This window comes from Myripristis murdjan, chromosome 4 (assembly GCF_902150065.1).
Source record: "Myripristis murdjan chromosome 4, fMyrMur1.1, whole genome shotgun sequence".
In the NCBI taxonomy this organism is placed as follows: domain Eukaryota; kingdom Metazoa; phylum Chordata; class Actinopteri; order Holocentriformes; family Holocentridae; genus Myripristis; species Myripristis murdjan.
The window spans coordinates 24,934,516-24,956,522 of NC_043983.1; the positions used below are offsets into that span (position 1 = coordinate 24,934,516).

The 22,007-nt window shown below is 42.3% G+C and overlaps 1 protein-coding gene across 2 annotated transcripts in view; it reads right to left on the reverse strand.

Annotated features, from left to right (window-relative positions):
• The window catches only part of ror1 (receptor tyrosine kinase-like orphan receptor 1), a 150,565-nt gene extending 137,942 nt beyond the window's left edge, over positions 1-12,623 (reverse strand). For both annotated transcript variants that reach the window (XM_030050446.1, XM_030050445.1), the window contains exon 1: positions 12,278-12,623. In XM_030050446.1, the coding sequence (XP_029906306.1) occupies positions 12,278-12,383 (106 nt within the window). In that variant the 5' untranslated portion in view covers positions 12,384-12,623. The remainder of the gene's footprint in view (positions 1-12,277) is intronic.
• Positions 12,624-22,007: the final 9,384 nt, after the last annotated feature.

A 22,007-nucleotide genomic window follows, 5' to 3' on the forward strand; every position in this document is an offset into this window, starting at 1 on the left:
CTTCAAATCAGCGCTTCAGCAGAGCATGTCAAAAATAATAAGCCACGATGCCCGTAACAGGGAGAGAGAGCGCGTGCCCTCCCTCCCGTAGTAGGACTCTACAGCTGCACACATACAGGGTCGCTGCTCCGCCTGGTTACAAAACATCATTACACAATGCATCCATGCGTATAAACAGTTGTTCATCCCACTGAAACTTTCAATAAATATTCTGTTTTAATGAAATGAAACTACAAGCCTGTGGTTGAAAGGTCTGGAAAGATACTGAAACCATACCATGTCTCCCTTTCTGCTATTAGGGGCGTAATGACAGTTGAGATGACAGGTTTTATTTTCAATAAGACTGCCATAGGACAGTGAAATGGTAGGATTGTGTTTCCTTCCCATGTGCCTCTGCAGGGTTTTTACTCCAATGCGGAATATATCCATGTGAGAGACGGAGAGAACAAAGTTGTCTGGCTTTCATTGCGCAAATACAGCTTATTACATCCTGAAAATGTTAATATTTTGCAAGCTGGGATCTTATTACTGTCAATACCCTCATTATTATTCCATAGCGAGGTTTGCTTTCACAGTGTAAGAGTGCATACAGTACGAGGGATTCCACGAGAAGGGATCTTTAGGTACCGAGTCAACGCCAGTCGTTTGAAAACAATACCAATACTGTTATTTTTAGCATTGATACCTCACTCTGTAACTCAGTGTTCATGTAGCCGTGGCCTGTATGTCTAAATACTGAAACACTTGAAGCTGCACTCATGCTTACATGACCAGATCAAAATGAGACCAGTGTATTTATGATTACAGCCGGGCATTTAATACAGTTCATATAAATTGAAATTGAAATTTTATTAGGCTTTTTTTGTTTTCTATAATGAAAGCCAAAGGGAACTCTTGCACTGGTGTGGGCTATGTTTAAATTCTTGAAAAAAATTTTTAATTAATGTTCATGCAAAGTTTCCACATAAAGTAGCGTGTGCTGAATGGGATTTCTGTTTTTTCCGTGGCACTGAATCAGATATCAAGAATCGTGGAACTTGACTGGTATTGCTATCAGCCATCATAATGTGATATTGTGACACGCCTAGCAAATGCTGTGTTTCATAACAACAGACATCTTCTCAATCAAAGCCTTGACACTGTACACTGGTCTTTGAAATCCTTGTCCCAGCTGCTACAACAGACATGGATGACACAGGAAGAGAGGATGGGGCTAAATGTTACTGAGGAGTAATGAGCTCTGCTGGGCGAGGCTTAGCGGTGCTACAGCAGCAACGCAGAGGTTAAGCAAACAGGCGGTGGGATCACGCGGGCCTAAGCCTCTTATATAGGCCCCTCTGAGGAGCAGATCATTGACTTCTGATAGACACATGAAGGTGGGGAGGTGTCAAAGATAGGGGGGCCACCACTCCATCACGAGTACCATCCCCCCTTTCTTATATGTCCCCGTTCTTGGTCTTCGTTTGCCTATCATGCTCTTGAATGTGTTTTTTGTTCTACTCTCTAAGAGCGATTGATATAATTGGTTCAGGGTTATTTTAAGGCCGCCATCAGTCAAATGCCTCTAGGAAAATATGTTCATATGTTTTTCTGTCTCTCAGCCTGGCCGGGCCCATCCCTGTCCTCACTTTACCGACTATCACTCTCTCCTTCCTGTAAGTCATACTCTATCAGCCTTTTTAACTCGATGCACCTCTTCCTCTTTCGCTCCCCTGGTCCCTCTCTCCTGCAGAGAGTCGCGGGGAAATGCAGTTTCATTTCCGGCCCGGATGAAATCAATGCGTTGTGAAAGGAGGGGCAGGGGGAACAAGAGTGAGTGTGTAAGAGGAGTATTGGCATGCAGGACACAACCACACCAATAAGTAAACTAAAACTTGGGTCGGTTCCAAGGTAGTGCCAGCTCTGATAAACATCCAGCGGGAAATTTAATAACCGTTCAAAGTGGAAATATGAAAAATGGTGATGGGGTGGGGTTGGGGCAGTTAAACCGGTAAACTCAATTTTCCCCTCAACACTCCCCTATTTTTTTATTTTTTTTGTGCCTCAGAGAGGGAGAGAGTCTGTGGAGGGCCGACAGCGGCAGTCGGCATCCCGCAGGATAAATGTATGAATTCCTGGTTGGGAACGTCCCAGTTGACGAGATTCCTTTCCGCCCGCCCTGGGTTAAATACAGAGTTCCCCTACATGAGCTAAACTCTGCTGCATAACGCGCGCACAAGAGAGAACGAGACAGAGATGGCAGAGCAGATAGTATAAACTTTGTCACAGTGACACAAAGACAAATTCCTGCCCTATGACTATTCCACAACCTTCCATTACCATTCTGGCACATTCCGCCACCGAACCCACAGCCGCTCAGACATCAAACGAACTCCCTCAAAAGACTCTACCGGGCTCTGGTTAACGCATCTGGGCAGCCAGTAGCGCGAAATGACTGACTTTCTCTCCGTCTGCCTCGTTCTGTCCCACTGTTCTTTCCTCTCACTTCCTCCCTTTTATCAAGACCACGGTCCGGACCGTCGGGCTACAAACTGAGAAGCAATTGGCTCTGTCTTCAAGTATGCTGTTCTACGGTGAGGCCATCAAGCCAAAAAGGGATTTAAGAGGCAACCAATGACTGCACGGATACGCTAGAGACTTGGTAAAATGTTTTCCCCCAAGATTGTGAGGAAGGCTTTGAGGGTTCGCCAAGGATCTTGGTGTTGGGTGCGCTGTAATCCACTGACTCTCATACTCCCCGCTCTAGTTTCTTGGACGAAAAACAAGACGCGGATGGTTTTTCCATGTCCAGTAAGAAGTCTTAGCGATACACATGGGATAGGCACGTACCAACTTTGGCTAGAGGAGATTAACCTGATTATCGACAGTTTGCGGTATCGCCAAATTCAGCTGGACGAGACAAAAGCGCCCAGGCCTACTGCCACAGAAGGGCTGCGGTTTCTCTGCTGGCATGCAGTTCGGCAGACAGCTAACCAGCAGTGGTTTGCTGGATGGGCACTGGACTAACAATTCCTCAGATTCAGACCCTGTGAGACCTTTAACTCTGGATTCCTCAGTCGGTGTGGTCAACACAGGATCAGACTGGATAGAAAGGGCATTTCCATTTAAATGAACTTTCTTAGATTCTTTTCCGGTCATTCTACATCATTCCACGTTTGTTGTCTTTGTCATAATTCTTACTCACAGCCACTGTCATCACAGTTTATAGCCATGTTTGACATAAATTTAGACTGGCAGCTTTTAAAATAGTTTTTTGGTGACTATTATGCTTGCAAGTTAGAGCCTTGCTAGTTGTTTTTTTCTGTCCAACACATATTTTTTTTTTTTTAAAGGCCTATAACAGTAAGATACAAAGCAGTATTTGCTTGGTTGGAGCTCATCAAAAAAAAAAAAAAAAAAAAAACGAAGACTAAATATTATAAAATTGAGGTCCGTGGTGCAACACATTTTTCTTTGGAGGGCCTTGATGTGGAAAGGTTTGGGAACCCCCTAGACTAGACGACTGAGCCACCAAGGCAAGGCAGTCCCTCTTGAGTCTTTTGTGTGTGAATGAAGTGGCTGGGCAAACACTAGCTGCTGGTTAATGGAGGGCCGGCTGTGGGAACAATCTGACAAAGCCCTTGGTTAAACAAACAGACTAAGTCTGGCTCGTGGCGGGACAGCAGCTCAGAGAATGGATGCTGGAGTCTCTCTCTCACTGGGAACAATGGCCCTTACATTTATCTAAATGGCAGGGTTGGGGTCGATTCACTTCCAATTCAATCAATTCACGCCAAAAAAAAAAAAACTGCGAATGCAACTCACACAACTTAAGAGTTTTCTGTCTCAGAATCTTGAACAGACTCACTACGAGAGCCTCATTTGTGGCAGGGAATATTGAGCATTAAAATGAAGTGCTTACCCTGCTTATATACACTCTCGGTGTCAAAGGTGTCTTCTTGTCACCGAGGTTGTACATTACAAAAAGTATTATCTCTAAAGTATCATGCCAACACACACAAACGCTCAAAATTACGCCTGCCAAAATATTTCACTGAAGCATGAAAGAAAACATATTGCACAACATAAATGCCCACAGCAAATCTCTCCTCCTACAAAAACAGTTATGAGAAAAAGAGAGAGCCTTAGTGCTTTCTTCAACTTTTTTCCTCTGAAGAGACATTTCCCAAGATCTGTTGCAAAAATGAGAACACACACACACACACACACCTCCTTCTCTCTTACATTCTCATTGTCTAATTGTATTTTTATAACGCTCATAACCTAAACTAAGGATGACTTAGTGGCTTTGACGGGGAAGCGGAGAGTGTGGATGAAGGAGGCACAGAAAGTAGAGGAGAAAGAGAAAGGAAGAAAGAAGACCGTGTGATTTTAGAGTTGACTCACTGAGAAATCAGACAGACTTTTTCATGAGTCAGCATCATAAATCCATGAGTGATGAGGACAGTGCCCTTTTGAAGAGGGCTCATTGTCCACAATAGAAATTAAACATTGCCTTTCATTATGATGGTGTCATCTGTGGGTTCAAACAGGGCTCATGGTCTTTCATGCATGTTGTCCACTTCACGCATTTTTCCTGTCACTCTCCAATGCATAACATGCAATAAAGCAGAAATGCCATCAAAAAAAAATTTGAAAAAAGTGGAAAAACACCCCAACTTTCAATTCCCAATTGTAAACAATTAGATGGAAAGAGGCTTGAGTGTCCACAATCCTATTGTTATTTCTCTCCTAGATCCCTAAATCTATTTGGTGGCCGACGTAGGCTTGTTAAACCAGCAGCTTAGACCTAAACCCATTTAGAGGAACTAATCTTCAAAAGACAGAAGAATTCCTCGCCTTTAGACTACAACGGGATTATAGTTTCTATGGCTACTGATCGTAATTATCAAGCAATAAAAGGCCAAAGGGAGCCAAACACACTTCTCTGTACGTTAAACAAACACGAAAAGTTCCTGAACTGCTCAACAGGAAGGCAAAACAGTAATCACTCCTGAGCCCTGACTAGCAACGCATACATACGCATATGCAGACACACACACACACACACACACACACACACACACACACACACACACACACACACACCCACACATCCAGGGAAAGAGAGAGAGAGGAAGCATAGAGTTAACTACTGAACACAAATCATTAGATGCCCCGTAAAATTCAATTTCCTGCAATCCAAACATCTCTGTTTTAATAATTGTGTGAGCAGGCCAAGTCTGTACACCAGGTGCATTCCGCATTACAGTACGTAGCACTATCAGGGCAAAGTGCTACCTACATCATTTGAGTGTGTGAGGGTGTGTGTGTGTTGGGGAGGAAGGGGTGGGTTGAAGAAAGAAAGAATTAAATAGAGAGAAAAAGAAAGATCTGAACGAGCAGCTTGCCAAGAACAATTTTGGAAAACACACAATTGTGAAAACTCCAAGTGATGATGTGCTATTAATAACTGTAGAGTGATAAGTTTGCACAAATATCTCAGCGGAACTGATGGTCCACTGGCTTCACAGAATAACCACAGGGCTGTGGGGGCGAGAGAGCAGAGCGAGAGCCAGACAGATATATCAAGACACCGATACCGAAACTACACATTTCTTGCTCTGCATTTGGCTCGCACGGCGTTATGCAAGGCTGCGATAAATCTAGGCAGAAAATTATAAAGAACGTCACAAAAGACGCCTGTTATTCAGAAAAAAAACAAAAATCGGTGAATGAGTGTATCGTCAGGGCAACCTTCTTTAACTACAGTTGAGACAAAGCACTGCCAAATGTACATGGAAAGTTAAATCGTTAATAAGCAAATGTGCGTGCATACACATACACACACACATACACACACATGTTATAATACTGTTGAATAAACACACACAACATAGCCAAGAGAGGCCTTCTAGTCAGCCACACAGCAGCAGCCAAGTAGAGGAGCTCCACAGAAAAAAAAAATACTGGAGAAAAAGACAGGGAAAAAGACAGTGTGTGTGTGTGTGAGAGAGAGAGAGAGAGAGAGAGACAGAAAGAGGGAGAGATCGCATCACAAGGCCCAGAGAGGGGAAAAATGAGCAAAAAACAACAAAAGAAAAACAGAAAGAGAAAGTGCCAATGTTCACGTCACACCACCCAGATAAGAGGAGCGCCAAGGCATTTTAAGTCCAGCTGATGGTGGTGGATCATCACAACCCGCACTAATCAAAAACAACATCTATCTCAGCTGATTTATATTTCTGACCCTTTATTGTTATTAAGCTTTTGACTCTTCCAACTTGCAAGTGAGAGCCCCCTATTATAAAAGCACTGACAGGCCCTAGATAGTCATTTTTTCACTGCATCCCCCTTTTCCTCCCATGCTGATTCACTCAAATTACAGTTTAGTGTTCTGTTTATTGATTTTGTTCAAATGACTCTGCCACACTCCGATGGCAACTCTGATTATTTGGCTATGGCCAAGCACTTAGTTGGGTAAATGTTCAAAAAATATGAACATACTGTGAAAAAAAAAAAGCATGAATGCATAAACGACTTCTTCATATAGAGAGAAATCTGACAAAAAAAAAAAAAGCTGATGAGGTGAAAAAATCCCTTCACTGATTGATAAGTTGAGCATGTTTTTTGAAAAATAAATATTAATCTTTTTTGGCAGAGAAGCCCATAAAGGTTGGGGTATTCATTAGCTCGGAGAGAGCGTGGCGTGTACAAAGACCTAATTGTGGGAGGAGAGAGATCGGCGCGTCTGCGTGCAGTGAGGGTTTCTGAAGTCCTTAATGCAGTACAAACACGGTTTAAAATGATTTACACTGACACATACAGGTGAATTTAAAAAGCCATGTTTCATCCGACTCCCAATTAAATGAAATGTAGCATGCTCTCTTCATATTAAATTGGGCCAATGTTAGTGAGGGAGGACAGAGGAAAGCAGTAATTCGATGAAACTGCAAAGAAAAGGGGTTTCAATGAAATGTAGAGCTCTTTTAATGCGACGGTATTCCCTGCAGTACTCAGCATTTAACTATGCCAAGTCCATGTGGGAAACTGATACGCAGTATGTGTGGCTTACTCCATTAGACTCATTAAAGTGTCACACTGTCATCAGCGCACTTTCTCACTTAAAGCTTGCCTTACAACTACAGCAAAAGAGTCATTGTATTGGCTGCAGAAAGTACAGTAGAGAACTTTCTATTTTAATATGTCACAGGGGTAATTTGTCTTCCAGACAGCAGTACAATGTCAACAACATAAAAAGTATTTAACATAATGTACAGAAAGCAATACATATTACAGCCAGACAGATATAGTACAGGTTCAGCAGCAAAAAAGGGGAAATATATGTTGGACTGACATATATATGTTATACAGGTTAGTCCATCACTGAGGCCAAAATTATCACAAAAAATAGCGTTGCCTCGCTGCAGCTTAGCTCTCCAGCGAGCCAAGATTTTTCATCTGCTGAAATCATTGTGCCATATTTGTCATCTGCATACTTGCATGAACAACTGCAGCACCAAGACCTAAACCAATGTTTTTTGTTCCTTTTCTTAATCCAGCGCTGTGATTCCTTGTATCCTGTATAGATTTTTCTCTCTGTAATAGACCGACCTCCTGTGCAGACACTAAATTGCAGGAAAGGGGTTTTCATGCTTGGCTTCAGTTTCTAGTGGCAGAAACTTTATCAAACGTCTCAAACGACGATCTGAGTGGACTGTGTTTAGCCCTTGATGAAACACCACCTCCGAGGGACCCTGACCACGAAAACAAGCATGCTCCACGGAGTCTGGCTCGAGGAAATAACAGCACTTTTCTGCCAATATTATGCAAAAGCAGGAAATTTATGGCTCTTACCGTTGACAGAAACCGAAGGCCCTTTGCCACCCCTGGCACAGAGCACATTGACAAGAAAGGAAAACCTAAACTGGGGTCTCCTTCCAAAATTCCTCCGTCAACCAAGCTCTTGGGCCACATTATCAGTACATTCCAGCCGGCAACTCAATGGAAAACGATTGTACCGTGCACTGGCATCACACACCTTAAGGAAACACACTCCCTACCTTGTGATCTCTACAGCCCAATGAGGTGGTCCTGCTTGGAGAAACTCCAGTCTAATGTTAATAATTGTCATCCTATATACTAGTGCAGTTGCCCTACTCCACATGTAAAACAACAACCGCCTAAGTTTTTATGTGTCTTCCACACTTACAGTACGGTTGCACGCTCATAAAGAAATTTAAAGCAAATCGCCCACTAGCTGCACATCAATTAAACAATTAGCACACAATATGCTCAAAATCAGTTTCCCCTGTAGCAACTCTGAACCACACGGAGCCTTGGCAAACACATGTGCTTAATAACGAGTGGGAAGTAGGTAATTGCCAGTGCATGACATGGTTTACACACTGATGTTTTAAATAAGTGACATAAAACAGAGTTTGGGCATATGATTTATGGCCGGGCGCTGATTAAATGAATGTGTAGGACTTTCTTCCCATTTCACACGCTCAAACTGGAGACGAACTGTCACAAAAAAAAAAAAAGCTGTGCCCCTCCTCCCTGAAAAAGACCATACATCTGTTTCACACATACAGTTCCTGCCACATTCTTCTGTGTCTGCCAAAAGCTTTTAGGGATGCACACCACTTGATGCCTGAGTTAGTGTAGCGTGCACTGCCGAGAGTGGGAGTTCAGTTTTAAACAGAGCAGAGCTATCTGTCTAAAAGAGTTGTGCCACCCAAACCACGGCAGGTCCCAACAGCTCCCAGATCATCTTGATAAAACGTTGATGGTCAAAATATTGCCTGACTTTAAGTATAAATCATAGCATTATGTAAATTTGTATTACATATGGAAAAAAATAGGAAACAGAATATCAATGGGCACAGTGGGTGATTTGCATAAATTTAACAGGCATGAACACATGCGTTTAAAGAAAAAAAGCACTACAGGGAGGATCTGCATCCCTTCTCATCCCCTTTCATACATCTCCCTTAATCCAAGACTAAAAAAGTGCCAGAGCCTTTACTCTCCAGCGGTACCAGATGCACTGCTCTGAAGCAGAGAGGGAAAGACAAGCGCCTATAGACCCAGCCAGCAGGCCTGAGGATTTTTTTTTCCAGAGGTGAAGTGCATTTAGTGTCAACAGAGTGTCCTGTTGAAATCCGTACTGAGGCCGTTCCACCCATCATGATTTATAGCCTTCCTGAATGTTATTAAAAGGCAAAATGCAACCTCCAAACAGAACTCACATACAGCTGCTGTTCTGTACAAACCTGGAATGTATGCAAATTCAGGAATTCAGGAAAAATGGTTGTTCATTCCTTGACAGCAGGAGCACTGTCTGACTCATGCACATCTTTACCAATAGCTGGTTACTGCTGAACTTGACCTTATTCTGTTGTTGCACTGCTTATAAGACACTCTGCATGAGAGCTTTGGCTAACTGCCTAAAATATGAATGTAAAATGTGCAACGACAAAAGCAAAATTGGAGAAAATGACCTTGTGCATGACATAGAGAATGTGCAATTCATATTACTGAGCAAAATACAGTTATTTACATAAAAATGTTGCAGATTAATACGTGAAAACTAAAGGGCAGCAGTGGCTGAAAGACAAATTGCAGCCTCTTTGCAAAGATGCTGCGCCTTGCTTCTTTTCTGGGTAGAGTGGAGTGCTTTCGGAAGTTGGGAAAAGCTCTCTCTCTTTTTCTTTTTTTTAAGAAACGCATACATGATTTGGCCTGCATTTTCTGTGAGCCAACCAATCACAACAAAAAGGAGATGGAATTTCATGCAGCGTAAGCAGCTGATAGGCTCCATCCGCCTCCACTGCCAAAGCCAGCACAATCCTCTTTTTGGTGTGGTCAAAGAAAACACATAAAACTGGTGCTACATAAAACACGCACGTATACATCTACTGTTGGTTTACAGAACGTATGCCAACTCTAGCTGTCAACTGTAGCTAGACAAAACCCGAATAGTGCTCATGTGGCAGGACACAGAGCTTCTGGACAGTGGAAGACACTCTCTCTTGAACCAGACTGGCAGTCCAGTGAGGCTTTACCCCCGACTGGGAGGCCGGCTCTGAGTAAAATCAAACAAGTAAAAATGAAGAAGCTGCTACGATAGCCAGGCCATTTGGTTCATTTCTTGTCAAGTTTGTTCAATTGCTTCCACAGTATATTTAGCCACTGGCCATTGATCACAGGGCACTGCGCTCTTTCCTTCACAAGTTTGATTACAGTAGAGCCACACTGTTGTTTCTCCCTGCCTGTTCCCATTACAGCGGGACACCAGAGAGACAAAACTCTCAGTGTTATCATCCAGACTAGAGACATACACTGGAGCCACTTTATTGCCAGTGGGTTGGAGATCAACTCAGCCTTTCGGACACGGTGGGGGAACATAGTATCTCAAAGGATTTCATTTTCTTGCCCATAACTGTAAGTAATAGAAAGAGAAAATGTTACAACATTCAGTGAGGCAATATCAGTATCAAACTCATCAACAGAGCAGCTCCAGATTGCGTCTAAATGATAACACAGAAATTTACAGTGGTTATTAGTTTCCAGCAGCGGGGGAGGATCGAGAGAGGTGACCCATTTAGCTTAAACTGCCTTGTTTGACAGTATTGACATATGCACATTAACTGTTAGTGTGGATTTTGGGGGTTAAACTAGTAGACTAACATAGCACAGGATGGAGTCTTTTTCATGAGTCCTTTTCCAGATACAAAATAGTAACAAAAGGTCAACTCCTATCCCCCTTCCATCGATCATGGACCTCCATCTGAAGAAGCTATAAATCTTCCAGTCAAGTATTGTGGATTAGCATTCCTACTCCAAGCCTCAGAGAGAGAGGGAGACAGACTGAATGTGAGAGGAAGAAGAGAGAAGGGCCACAGCAGAAAGCTGCACACTCAGCCCAGTCTCTGCAGCATATACACCTCCACTGTAAATAACAGCCACAAGCATATAGGGAGGACCAAGATAATCCAAACAAACCCTGAAAAATCTCCCGGAAGATAATTCATCACTACCCATCTGGGATTGGAGTTTTGTTTTTTTTCTACCACACATTATATTATAAACGCAAAGGGCAGAGGCCAGAAAATGGAAATGCTTTTCAAACAGCAGCCTTGTAAACAATTCACACTTAATTCAGTCATACTTAAGCCACCCAGCAGCCAGCTACATAAACTATCAGACCACCTTTTATTTTTTTAAATCATCAAATGGGATCCTACACACTCAGTCATATGAAAGGCAGCAAGTGTCCCTGAATCAAACTGCTTCAGATGAACAAAAATACTATCAACCTGCTCACCTTTAACTACAGTGCATAAGCAAATAAATATAATATATAATATATATAAATCTAATATAAATAGAGGCTGCTTTTGCCATTGGTGAAAACAATCGTCTCCACTATAATTTTCTTCCTTAGAGGCTACTGTTCATGGTGATTTTGACCATTTTCCAAAAGTTGTACATGTATCATCAGTTTATTGCCTATGACAGGATGAGCCGTGGGAGATAAATAAATATTCAGAGCAATAAATATGTTCTCCCACCATCATTCTTGACTCCTCCCAGTGATGTTTAAATAAACTGCTTAATCCACAAGTTGTTTGCCTGCTTACTTAAATAAAAACCTTATGACTTGCTTATCTTTAAATTGACTTTAATTGTTAAGGGGGGATACCACAATAGCTCTCCAGCTGAGAGAGGGTTGGCTATCCATCAATACCGGTTAAGGTCGTCTATTGTCTTTCAATGGAGTCAAGCCTCCCTGAAGAGTCTCTCCCCATGCAGGGGCTTCAGAAAGACAATGGAAAGATCATCTAAAAAGCAAAGATCATTTGCATGAGAGGAGAGGCTGCATGATGGCAAACAGCCCGGCTCATATGGACGAAACAACAGTTTGGAGACATTTATGAGATGCCCCCCCCCCCCCCCCCCTACGAAAATAATGATTTAAAAAAAGCACACTAGAAGTCCGAAAATAAATTACAAGTCCCTAGCACAGGAATATTCAAGTGATGCCGCATGAGTTTACAATACAATGAAAAGCTTTGATAAGTCCAAAGTCCAAAGTCCAAAGTACTGCAAACACAGTGGAACCCACTGTGGGAAGGCTGGGGTGCATTTTACGTTCGTTTGCATCGTTGAATTGACGCGTGTGGAAGCAAACGCAGAGTGTGGACAGACAGCCGCCGGAGAAACAGTGGGGATGAGCGGGCATGATTTGACGGGCATGAGTCGGGAATAAAGAGGTAAAACTTTGACTCACCAGACGCGCTCAGGTCCAGTATGATCTGCAGGACCAGGGCGGTCCAGAGGGCGCAGGCTGGACATCTCCGCAGACGCTGGCTCACCGCTGCCCGAGTTGGATACATTCCTCCGGCTCTGTGCTAAACCTTGGCCCCCTATTCACATCCAATGTACTCAAACTGCAATTTCGGCACCACCAAAAATAAATTACACACAGTATCTGCGTTGCTTTGCCCGGCGCGCTCCTGTTTTCACCACGCTTACAAGGCGCACCAAAATCCACTGCGTGAAAATGTGAGTGTGTGTGGAAGCAAGGCTCTCTCAGTCTCTCCTTGTTCCTCCGTCTTCCCAACTTTCCCCCCTCTGTCTCCTGCTGGACAGGAGCGCAGCGCTTCCAACAAACTTTTTTGCCCAGAGGAGCCCACATGGCTCCCATTAGGCCGCCATGTCGCCATCTTGTGGTGATTTTAGGAACTATCAGGCGCGTAAGGCCTGCAGTTCATTGGTCACATGTGCAATAATGAATGAAAAAAAAAAAAAAGAATAAATAAACACATGGAGAGAAATCATTCGCTCTCAGTCCCACTGAGGTGGATGTGATTGAAGTTTTTCAGTATAGGATCTGATTTAAGAAATGTACACTGAATTTTAAGGGAACTGGACCCCGGGCTCTCAAATGTCTTTATTCTTGGTGAAAAATCATTATAACATGCCTCTGTGTCTGTGTCTTGTAATGGAAATTTACTGCTGATGCCTACAAATATAATGGCTCATGTTTACTTGTTAATCTGCCTTAAGATTATTTTGATCAAATCCAGACAGTGTCTACATTCCTGTTTAAGGTTCCTGTTCTCTATGTCTAATATCTATACTTATCCGGTTGTGCTTGCACTTCCTTATCAGATGAACCTTCGTTAGACCTTTTGAACTCTATATTAAGGAACTAAAACTTTCGCTAGCGTAAGACCCTAGCTGAACTCTTTGCTTTTAAGGATCCTGAACTTTTGCACCAAAAGTGCTTAAACTTAACTTGTCTGTATTACAGGGCCAGGTCTACGCAGGGGCAAGAGGGGGCCTGGCCCCCTCAAATAAATGCTGTGCCGCCTCAAACTAAATCCCCCAAAATATATTCAGTTAGACATGGTAAAAGGTGCTGGAGCACAATGCCCCCTCAACATTTGTGGCTGCCCCCTCATACATGCCTGGCTAGACCTGGCCCTGCTGTATTACCTAATTTGGAAATGGCACATGTCGCTCATGACCAGACAGGATGTCAACGTTTTTTGACTCATTGTCTGATTTTTCTGCATAAATATCTCTGATTGTAAACAATCTGCGGAACTTCCCTGCAGACTGCCTTGCACTCTGTTTGGTTCTTCCCTTCAGCGCTGAATAATAAAATTCCCAAAAGACAACTTATTGATTCCAGATCCTTTATTTGACTAACTAAAGAGAAAAATCCACGACAGTCTCTCTGTGACACTCAGTAATGAGAATCTCGTTGTCCTTCCTGGCACTTTTATCTCCTATGGCACCAATATAATATTCCTAGACTATTTCTATATAGACTTAAAGTTTTGCTGTGATTTCTGTGAAGCATTCTTATGTTCTTTCTAAAGACTGTGAGTGTACCCTTTGTCCTTTGGCATTGTACTTTAAAAATGTTCAAGGGTGTCTTTTTCTTTTTTTCTGAGAGAGACAACTAAATTGTTGATCAGGAGCTATTATGGCTCATGGGCTTCCCCGAGCAACACAATTCATAGTATGTTGCAATGTACTGCCTCTCTTGTCATATTTACTGCTTGTCATGTAGCGGTATGACCGAGGCTTTCGAACATAAACCTCTACACAGTGTCTTATTTGAGTTTTGGGTTGAGGAACTTGCATCACCCCTTGCCCTGCTTGAAACTCAGTTGTCAAACAGTCCAATATAAATGCTGCAACAAATTTGATAGATTTGTATAAATTAACAGACAGCTGCTAATGATTCTGAATGTATATTTCTGGATTATCTATTGGTGACACAGCTGGTGCTTAGATGATCACACATGTTGGTGATGACTTTATATTTCAGTGGGATAAATCCATCGCCCATCATATCCAAACTATATCCAAATGTTTTACACGCACTGAACATCATTTGTTTTCCAATCCTGGCATTTAATTTTTTTTTTTTTTTTTTATACAAGCAATAAGACAGATGTATGAAGGAAAGGCGAGAAAAGGGATAAAGAGGAGAAAATAAGGTTTCTAATGCCTTGAACTATCATGCCTACAGATCTCTGGACCAAAGGTTAACACACGCTCACACACATGCATGCTCACACGCAAATTTATTCTCAATTATTAATTCCAGAGCCTTACAGCATCAACCCACCACACCTTCTACCCTATAACTCTACACCTTGTTTCATTTTACTCCACTCACTTCTGGATTTTGACACGCACTTTGTCTCTGCATGTGTGTTAGCACACACACAGCACTTTAAAAGCCTTATACCGGCATATCTTGGGCAGGAAAAGAATGGTAGCAATTTAGTATCTCCGGCTCTCCTGTATCGTGACCAACCCCGACTCATTAGAGGGAAATATCATCTCCCCTATAACATTTTCGATTTAACTGTTACAGATTAGAGGAACAGCATGTATGAATAATGCTTTAGACTGGATTACAGTATGTTCGATTGAAGTACAGAAAAAAATGGGTGGCTGGAGTGCCTCTGCGTATGTTTAATGGCACTGGGATGGCTCACAAGCGTCAGGGCTTCACCTCTTATTTCCCTGCTCCTTGTCAGGCCCATGCAGGACTCAAGGTCCTGGCCTCCTGAAGGCTCCTGATCAAAACCTTCCTTCCCTCTCCTCCCCAAACACTCAAAGATTCGTCCCTGGAGAGACGCTGTTAACTGGAGAGAGGAGATAACACTGCCTGCACTTCCTGTGGACCTTGAGATAGCGTGAGGGTGTGTCTGAGTGTGTGTCTAGGGGGAATAAAGTCTTGATTTATAGAGTCGACAGGGTCTTTTGCGCATAATTCCAAGTTTTGGCTGATAGTCCTCTGTGATAATTCATATAGGAATTCCTGTAATATATAGGTATAATTCTTTGCAGTGTTCACTGTTACTCGAGTGGCTGAAGAAATGAGGGATAGAGCGTTTATGAGGTTTGAGAGATACATGGCAGCAGGCCGCAGCCGCTGCCAAAAGCTCTGATCGAAACCAGGGCTGCGGTCAGTTCAAGCTATTTAAAATGTAAATAGAGACTGCAGCTCATTTGCTAATGATGCTCGAGCGTTCAATCTCACTTTTTTCCCATTAAGTTGGACATGGCAAGCTTCTTATGTCACAAGTTATGCTTTAACCCCTTGAACTCTGATTTTCCCTTAAATTTCCCTTAAGTAGTTTCAAAGTTCAACATTTTTACCATACTGTGTGACAATGTCACATCCATATTCTCATTGAAGCAACACCGCACCTATATTGTTTTATGGCTGCACCACTACATCAGATATAAAATATGTCATGTCATTGTGCATCATTTTGGACACATTTCCCTGTAATTCATCAGGACGTATTTGGTATATTTGGAAACCATGGGATCACCACTAGAATTTAAAATCAAGTTCTGTGGGTTTGGACAAAGCTCAGCTGCACCGCATGCGATTGGGATGATGAACCCACCACTGGGACTGAAAGGGCTGGGGAGATTAAAAACTGTGATTTTTAGGACTATTTTTCACCTTAATTAATTGAGCTGACAGTGAAGTGAATCCAGCACTGAAATGTGCCTGGCCTCTTAAACTCACAGTGGGTTGAGGACTCATCTCTGGAGGGGGTGCACGCACAAATACGTCATGGCCAGGGAGGGAGCGTATTTCTCTTATCTCTGAAAAACGGACTTGTTTTGGACCACAGAAATATAGGACACCGTCAGTGTGTGAGTGTGTGTGTGTGTGTGTGTTTGTGTCCACATGCCTGTGCACATGTGCGTGATTTCACATAACATTTCAATTAACACAACAAAGGACTTGTGTCCTCCAATGACATCACACAAAGAACAAATTCAAACGAAGTAACTCTAAATAACTGTCAAAGCAAATGAAATTGCGCATGACTGATTACAGTTTGGAGTGATGTGTGAGGTGATGCACATCATATGTCAGCCTTCTCAAAATTGCTGTTTAAGCAGCAAAATGACTTTGACCTAAGCTGTATTTAGGCGGTTTTCTCTGTAATAAAGAGTCTCAGAGGAGGGGAGGGGGTTTAAAAGCAGGAAGACCTTCCCATAAGGCCGCTCAAGTAGCAAGAATAGTTATGACAGGCCTGTTTTTTCTCCTTGATGTCTATCTACTTCATTTTGCCTAAAGTAGGATATGATTATTAAAATTGCAACCATGCGCAGTGAAACTCATCTAGCTTTCATGGCGGACTGATTTGGATTCTGAAAGTCTCTTTGAAGAGCAGATCCCTCAGGCTTTCTCTTGTGCCCACAGCAGATGGACAAGGAAGCTCGTTGTTGCAGAGTTGCCAGTGATGTCTTACTCAATAGAAGAGGATGAGGGGATGAGGGTAAACCTTCAAATCGATGTGCCACTTCCTCTCTCTGTATTGTTCTGTTTCTCTGTTTCTCTCTCTCTGTCTCTGTTTGTTCAGATTATCGGATGACTTCAATCACAGCATCTGTCCATCCATCCTGTCTTCCTTGCATCCCTCTGAAAATGTGTTAGCACTTTACGCATTCTTCAGTCAGAGGATAACTCAAGACAGCTTCCACCCCAGTTTAGACATCATTAAATGGGTGACCGAGAACACACTGACCTCACTGCATCCATTGCCCGCCCCCACCGAATCCCATCCAAACCCCCACTTCTGTCAAACTTAGAGTTGAACTTCGCTACATGTAGCAATTTTAATAGACTATTACACGCCTGATGTTACTCCATCCCCAAGAGGAGCTGTTGGGAATATTCTGCCGTCACTGTTAATACATGACAAATGCAGCTGGGAGGAAACCTTTTCCAGTGGTCATCAGTGTACTGTAGTCTAGCCCCATAACAAGTAAGGGAAATCCTCAGCTGGGAGCAGGCAACACCCATACGTTTGAACAGTAATGATAGGGGATTATACATTACGTCATTATCAGGGTGTGTAGTTATTTCCAAAAGCTTTCAGGAATTGAAGAAACTAGATTAATGTATACATTGACAACAATATTTAAGATGGCAGTTGCAAAGAATGGGTGTTTGCAGTTGAAGTGACACAAAGTTAATGCATCTTTGGCTTTAAGTTAACAGGATTTGAGTGTGCACTCCACTTTCATTAGTAAGCAGCAGTGTTGTACAAAGAGGGGGTTGTTTCTGGGACATTGGTTTACACCGTTGAGCCTTCTTGTGGAGTCATGAGCCTAACTCAGCGAAACATTGATGATCCCAATGGCTTACCTACTCTCACTCCTCCTGGAGGTTCGTGTAGGTTGCTGGTGAATGTTACAGTATGGTCTTGTAGATGTATGACAAAACTGAGAGGATTGCCAAAATGGAGACAGAGAGGTGGTTCATGGGGTTCGTGTGGGTGCAGAGACAGGAGTCAGAACCTCTGCACCATCACAGATGCTTGGCCGGGTGATCTATAGGTTGCTTGGTTTTTACATAGCACTCTGGAACAAACACAAGAGAAATACTGATATTCCAATGCTTTGCATCAGGGGATAAATAATGATATATAACCTGTCACCCATGGTCCATTAAATAATTATATATTTTTTTCCTTTCTTTTTGTGATGCCTTTGACCACATGACGTATTCATCCCATGAGGGAGCATATCATCATCATCATCATCATCATCATCATCAATCCTTTATTTCAACTTGGAGTGCCTTTTGAGGATAGATGCTCTCTTTCACAAGTGTGTTGAGAAATGCAAACATAATTTAAATGGTAAAAAAAAACAACAATGGCAATATATTATACTGATTAAAAATATTGTAAAAAAAAATAAAAAAAAAGATGAAAGATAACATAATATATAAACTTTAGTTCAATTAAAAGCATGAAAAATCAAAATTGCAGTTACAAGTATTTCTAGCAGAAGCGTGTGTTCCTAGAGGTGAGCGGCATTTTGTCTCTAGGCAGTTCCTGTCATTTTTAATTCACAGTGCCACTTCTGCGCTAATAGATTTATTTATCTCAGACTAACAAGTCAACATGTCCCGTGTTGTGGTTATGACATCAGGCAAGCGAAGATGGCACAGTGACTGCATCCTCTTGTTTTCAACTGCATGAACCATCTCACACTGGCTCCTCTGCAGTGTATGGATTTCACATCAAAAGTTGAGCCTAAATCAATGCAACAGCTTGGCTTGATATAACTTTACTCTTACTCTTGACCTTTCTACTGTATGTATTGCAAATTCATAGATTCCCATCTGGCTTACAGTATTCCAACACATTTCTCTTTCCATCCTCTACTGAATATCTCTGTATGTAAATTAACGAAATGCTGAAAAAAGATGAACTGGTCCCCCTTTGGGAAAAAAAAACAAAACAAATAAGTAATTTATGAAACATCTCCTCAGGGTTTGTGCCAAAAATGGCCGCATAACAACTTGCTAAACCACTGGCACTAGTGCCTTTACTGGAAGTATTTTTCTCTGAAGCTGCTTTATTTTAGAAAATTAAAATTGTCTCATATAATTTGCCAAGCCCGGGAGCACATAAATGAAGATTCTTGTGTCCAATTTTCCGAGTCGTTAAACTTCCAAATTGGAGTAACCGGTTGGTGAGAACATGTTGGGTGGTTACTTCCTTCCTATGTAGTCCTTGTGTCTTCAAAGCCAAGGGATTTTCTCTCTTCAAGTGTGTGTAAAGCATTATGAAAAACAGTCAAAAGTGCTAGCATTGGTAAACTGAGCTAGAATGGGGTTTTTGTGTTGTTCATGGTTAAATCATGCTTTTAAAAAGACCAGCAACAGCCAAAAAGAGAAGTCATGATGCTTACACTGTCGATCTAACACTGTACAGAATCAATGTAGGTTAACATGTTGAGTATTTCTGGTACAGTGTACATCCTCCATACCCTGTCACTCCTCTCTTCTTCTCCTCTCTGAGAGCCTTAAGAGGTCCAGAAAGCCCCCCCATCAAAGCTACAGCATGTGTGTGTCCCAGGTGTGGGTCTCAGTGACAGAAGACAGAAGAATGGCTAGAAGAGAGGGCATGGAGTTGTCAGTGGACACGATCCAGCCTCTGTGCTCTCTGCTCTGTTCATCTGTGTGGTCAGAAACACTCCTGTTCTTCTGCCCCCATCGCCAAGCAGTTTTACAGCCTGTTTGAGGCCCAGTACCAAAAAGGATACTCCCTTTAAAAAAAAAAAAAAAAAAAAGGACTGCAGCAGGATACTTCTCTTCTCATAGTGATGCTGGATTGTGGACAAGTTGGTTAATTTTTTATTACAAAAAAAAAAAAAAAAAAGAGAACTATATAGCACGGTAAAAACAAAGGTGATTGAGCCTCCTTAAGATCCTTTCTAAAGGGTGGATTCTATGCTGCACTCTGATTAAAGCTATAGGTATGGAGTCTGTTCTATACTGTATAACAGAGGTTAATTCCTATACTGAAATACAGTCACTTTTAAAGGTGTAGAGGTCTTTTTTTCCTCTTCTCTTCTCTTCTTCAGCATTAACTGCAAAGCACATCATATTACTTTTGACTGCTAAATGAATAAAGTCTTGTCAGTATAATCTCTGGAAATGTGGACTCCTGTGGAATATCTCAGATAAAGCAACTTGACCGAGCACTGTGCCTCCCATCTGACCGTCCAGCATTGTTCTATGCCCTTAGAATGGTACAAATTAGAAAAAAAAAAAGAAAATTTAAAAAGCCATGGGATTAGGGAAACCTGGCTAGGATCTGGAGAAAGAATGGGGCCACAACCATCACAACTACTACACAATGTTGCATGCCTTCTAATATAATGCAACACGCCGTTAAATATGAATTATTAGTTTTGGAAGGGCCAGATACAGTGATTTTTAAAGGCCCAAGCCCACTGCCTTCCATATACACCTTTGAGAATGATGTCTTTGTCAGTCGTGTTGCCACGCTCCTCCAGTGGAGCAATGAACAGGCCACTCCAAAAACATGAGGCTCCCTGCCAGCTCCAGAGAAAGCCATTTGGACATCTAATAGCTGTGGACCAGGCCAGCTTAATGTAAGCCTTATTGTGATTACCTGACGTAATGACAGCCAATCCAAATACAGCCTGTAAGCCATTATCGGCCAAACAAGGGGGGGAAACATTATGCATCGCACCATGTCAGCATGACAAGGCCTGAACAATGCAGGACCCCAGCAGCATGAAAAAGTTTCCACCCTGCTATTCCTGTCCCCATGGGAATAAAGAGGAGCAGTTACACATCCCACCTGCCATGACTTGTTCCTTTAATGGGTGGCAAAAGGTCTTCAAGGCCCAAATCTCCATTGTAACATAAACTAAAGGGGGGGGCCATAGTAGCAAAAACACAGCTATGGTAGTTTTCAAACCACCTGATCAAGCTTGCAATCATGGACAATAGTATGTCTTTTCAGTTCCATGTTGCAAAACTTCAACAATTTCTTGCATTCATTTTGATAAATGTGATAAATGTTTGTTGGGCTGCTGTGGGTTTGAAATGTTGCAAAGTACAATTGTTCTGATTATAGGTCAATCTCTTCAGATACCTGTGAGAAAAAAACAACTTGAATGGTGAAATAAACTCCTGATAAGGTCTTCAACTTCTGTTTTAGAGGTACTAGCTCAAACTGGCAAGGCTGATTGCACAGGGGTTGTGGTCAACATGAATGACACTGAGGTACGTGACAGGAATTGGTAGAAAATGTGCCATCTATGATTGAGGGCAATTTTCTTTTCCCTTTCCATGTGCAAGGCAAAACATCGAGCACTCCTGATGCGTGGGTGCACCTGATTTTCCTCCCTCCTATTAACTAAATTGTAGGCAATTTAAGTCCAGGGAGAGTGGAAGCTGTGCGAAGAAAAAGCTGACGCCAGCCCACTACCAGTAAGGAGTCTGAAAAGTCCAAGTTTCTTCTTTGCCTTGCATACGTCCCTCCTACGCTCGCCTGCTGAAAATCTACATTTCCAAGTGTTTCCAAAATATCCGTCAGTGTCTGTTGCAGCTCATCAGTTTGGCTGAAGATGGAGACTGTGGGATCCCCCTACCTCCTGACACTTTATAACTCAAATCGTTAATCAGGATTACGTTCAGCATCTCATTACACAATACTTGCAGGGGAGGGAGAGAATTCATCAGGTTATGCTTCCCTGCTAGCCTCAGGAATGTCTTTGGAGGGGCATTACATTTTCAGAAGTGCTTGGCCTCCTGGAAGCCTGTCCAGCAACTTGGGCTGTTTGTTTCTGGAGGACAGGACAGGACCTCTGTGTTTTATCTAGAGTAATTTCCTGGCTGAAAGGAACCTATCATTAATACCCTCCCATGCAGTCTTATTTCAGTCTCTCTTGTGAACGCTCTGTTTTCAAGTCTGCTAAGGCAATTACAGCTGGCTTGAGCATTTGGTCAAACACCCCTGTTGCTTGTGTGAAAGCTATCTCTTCAAGTACCTATGAGTGGTGTGTGAGTGTACCTCTGAGTATATGCACGTGTCTGTGAATGAAAATAAATTGTTTTATTAGTTTGCAATGCAATACTGTACAGCTAGATATAAAACTATCAACACAATTCAAACACATAACCACAGTGA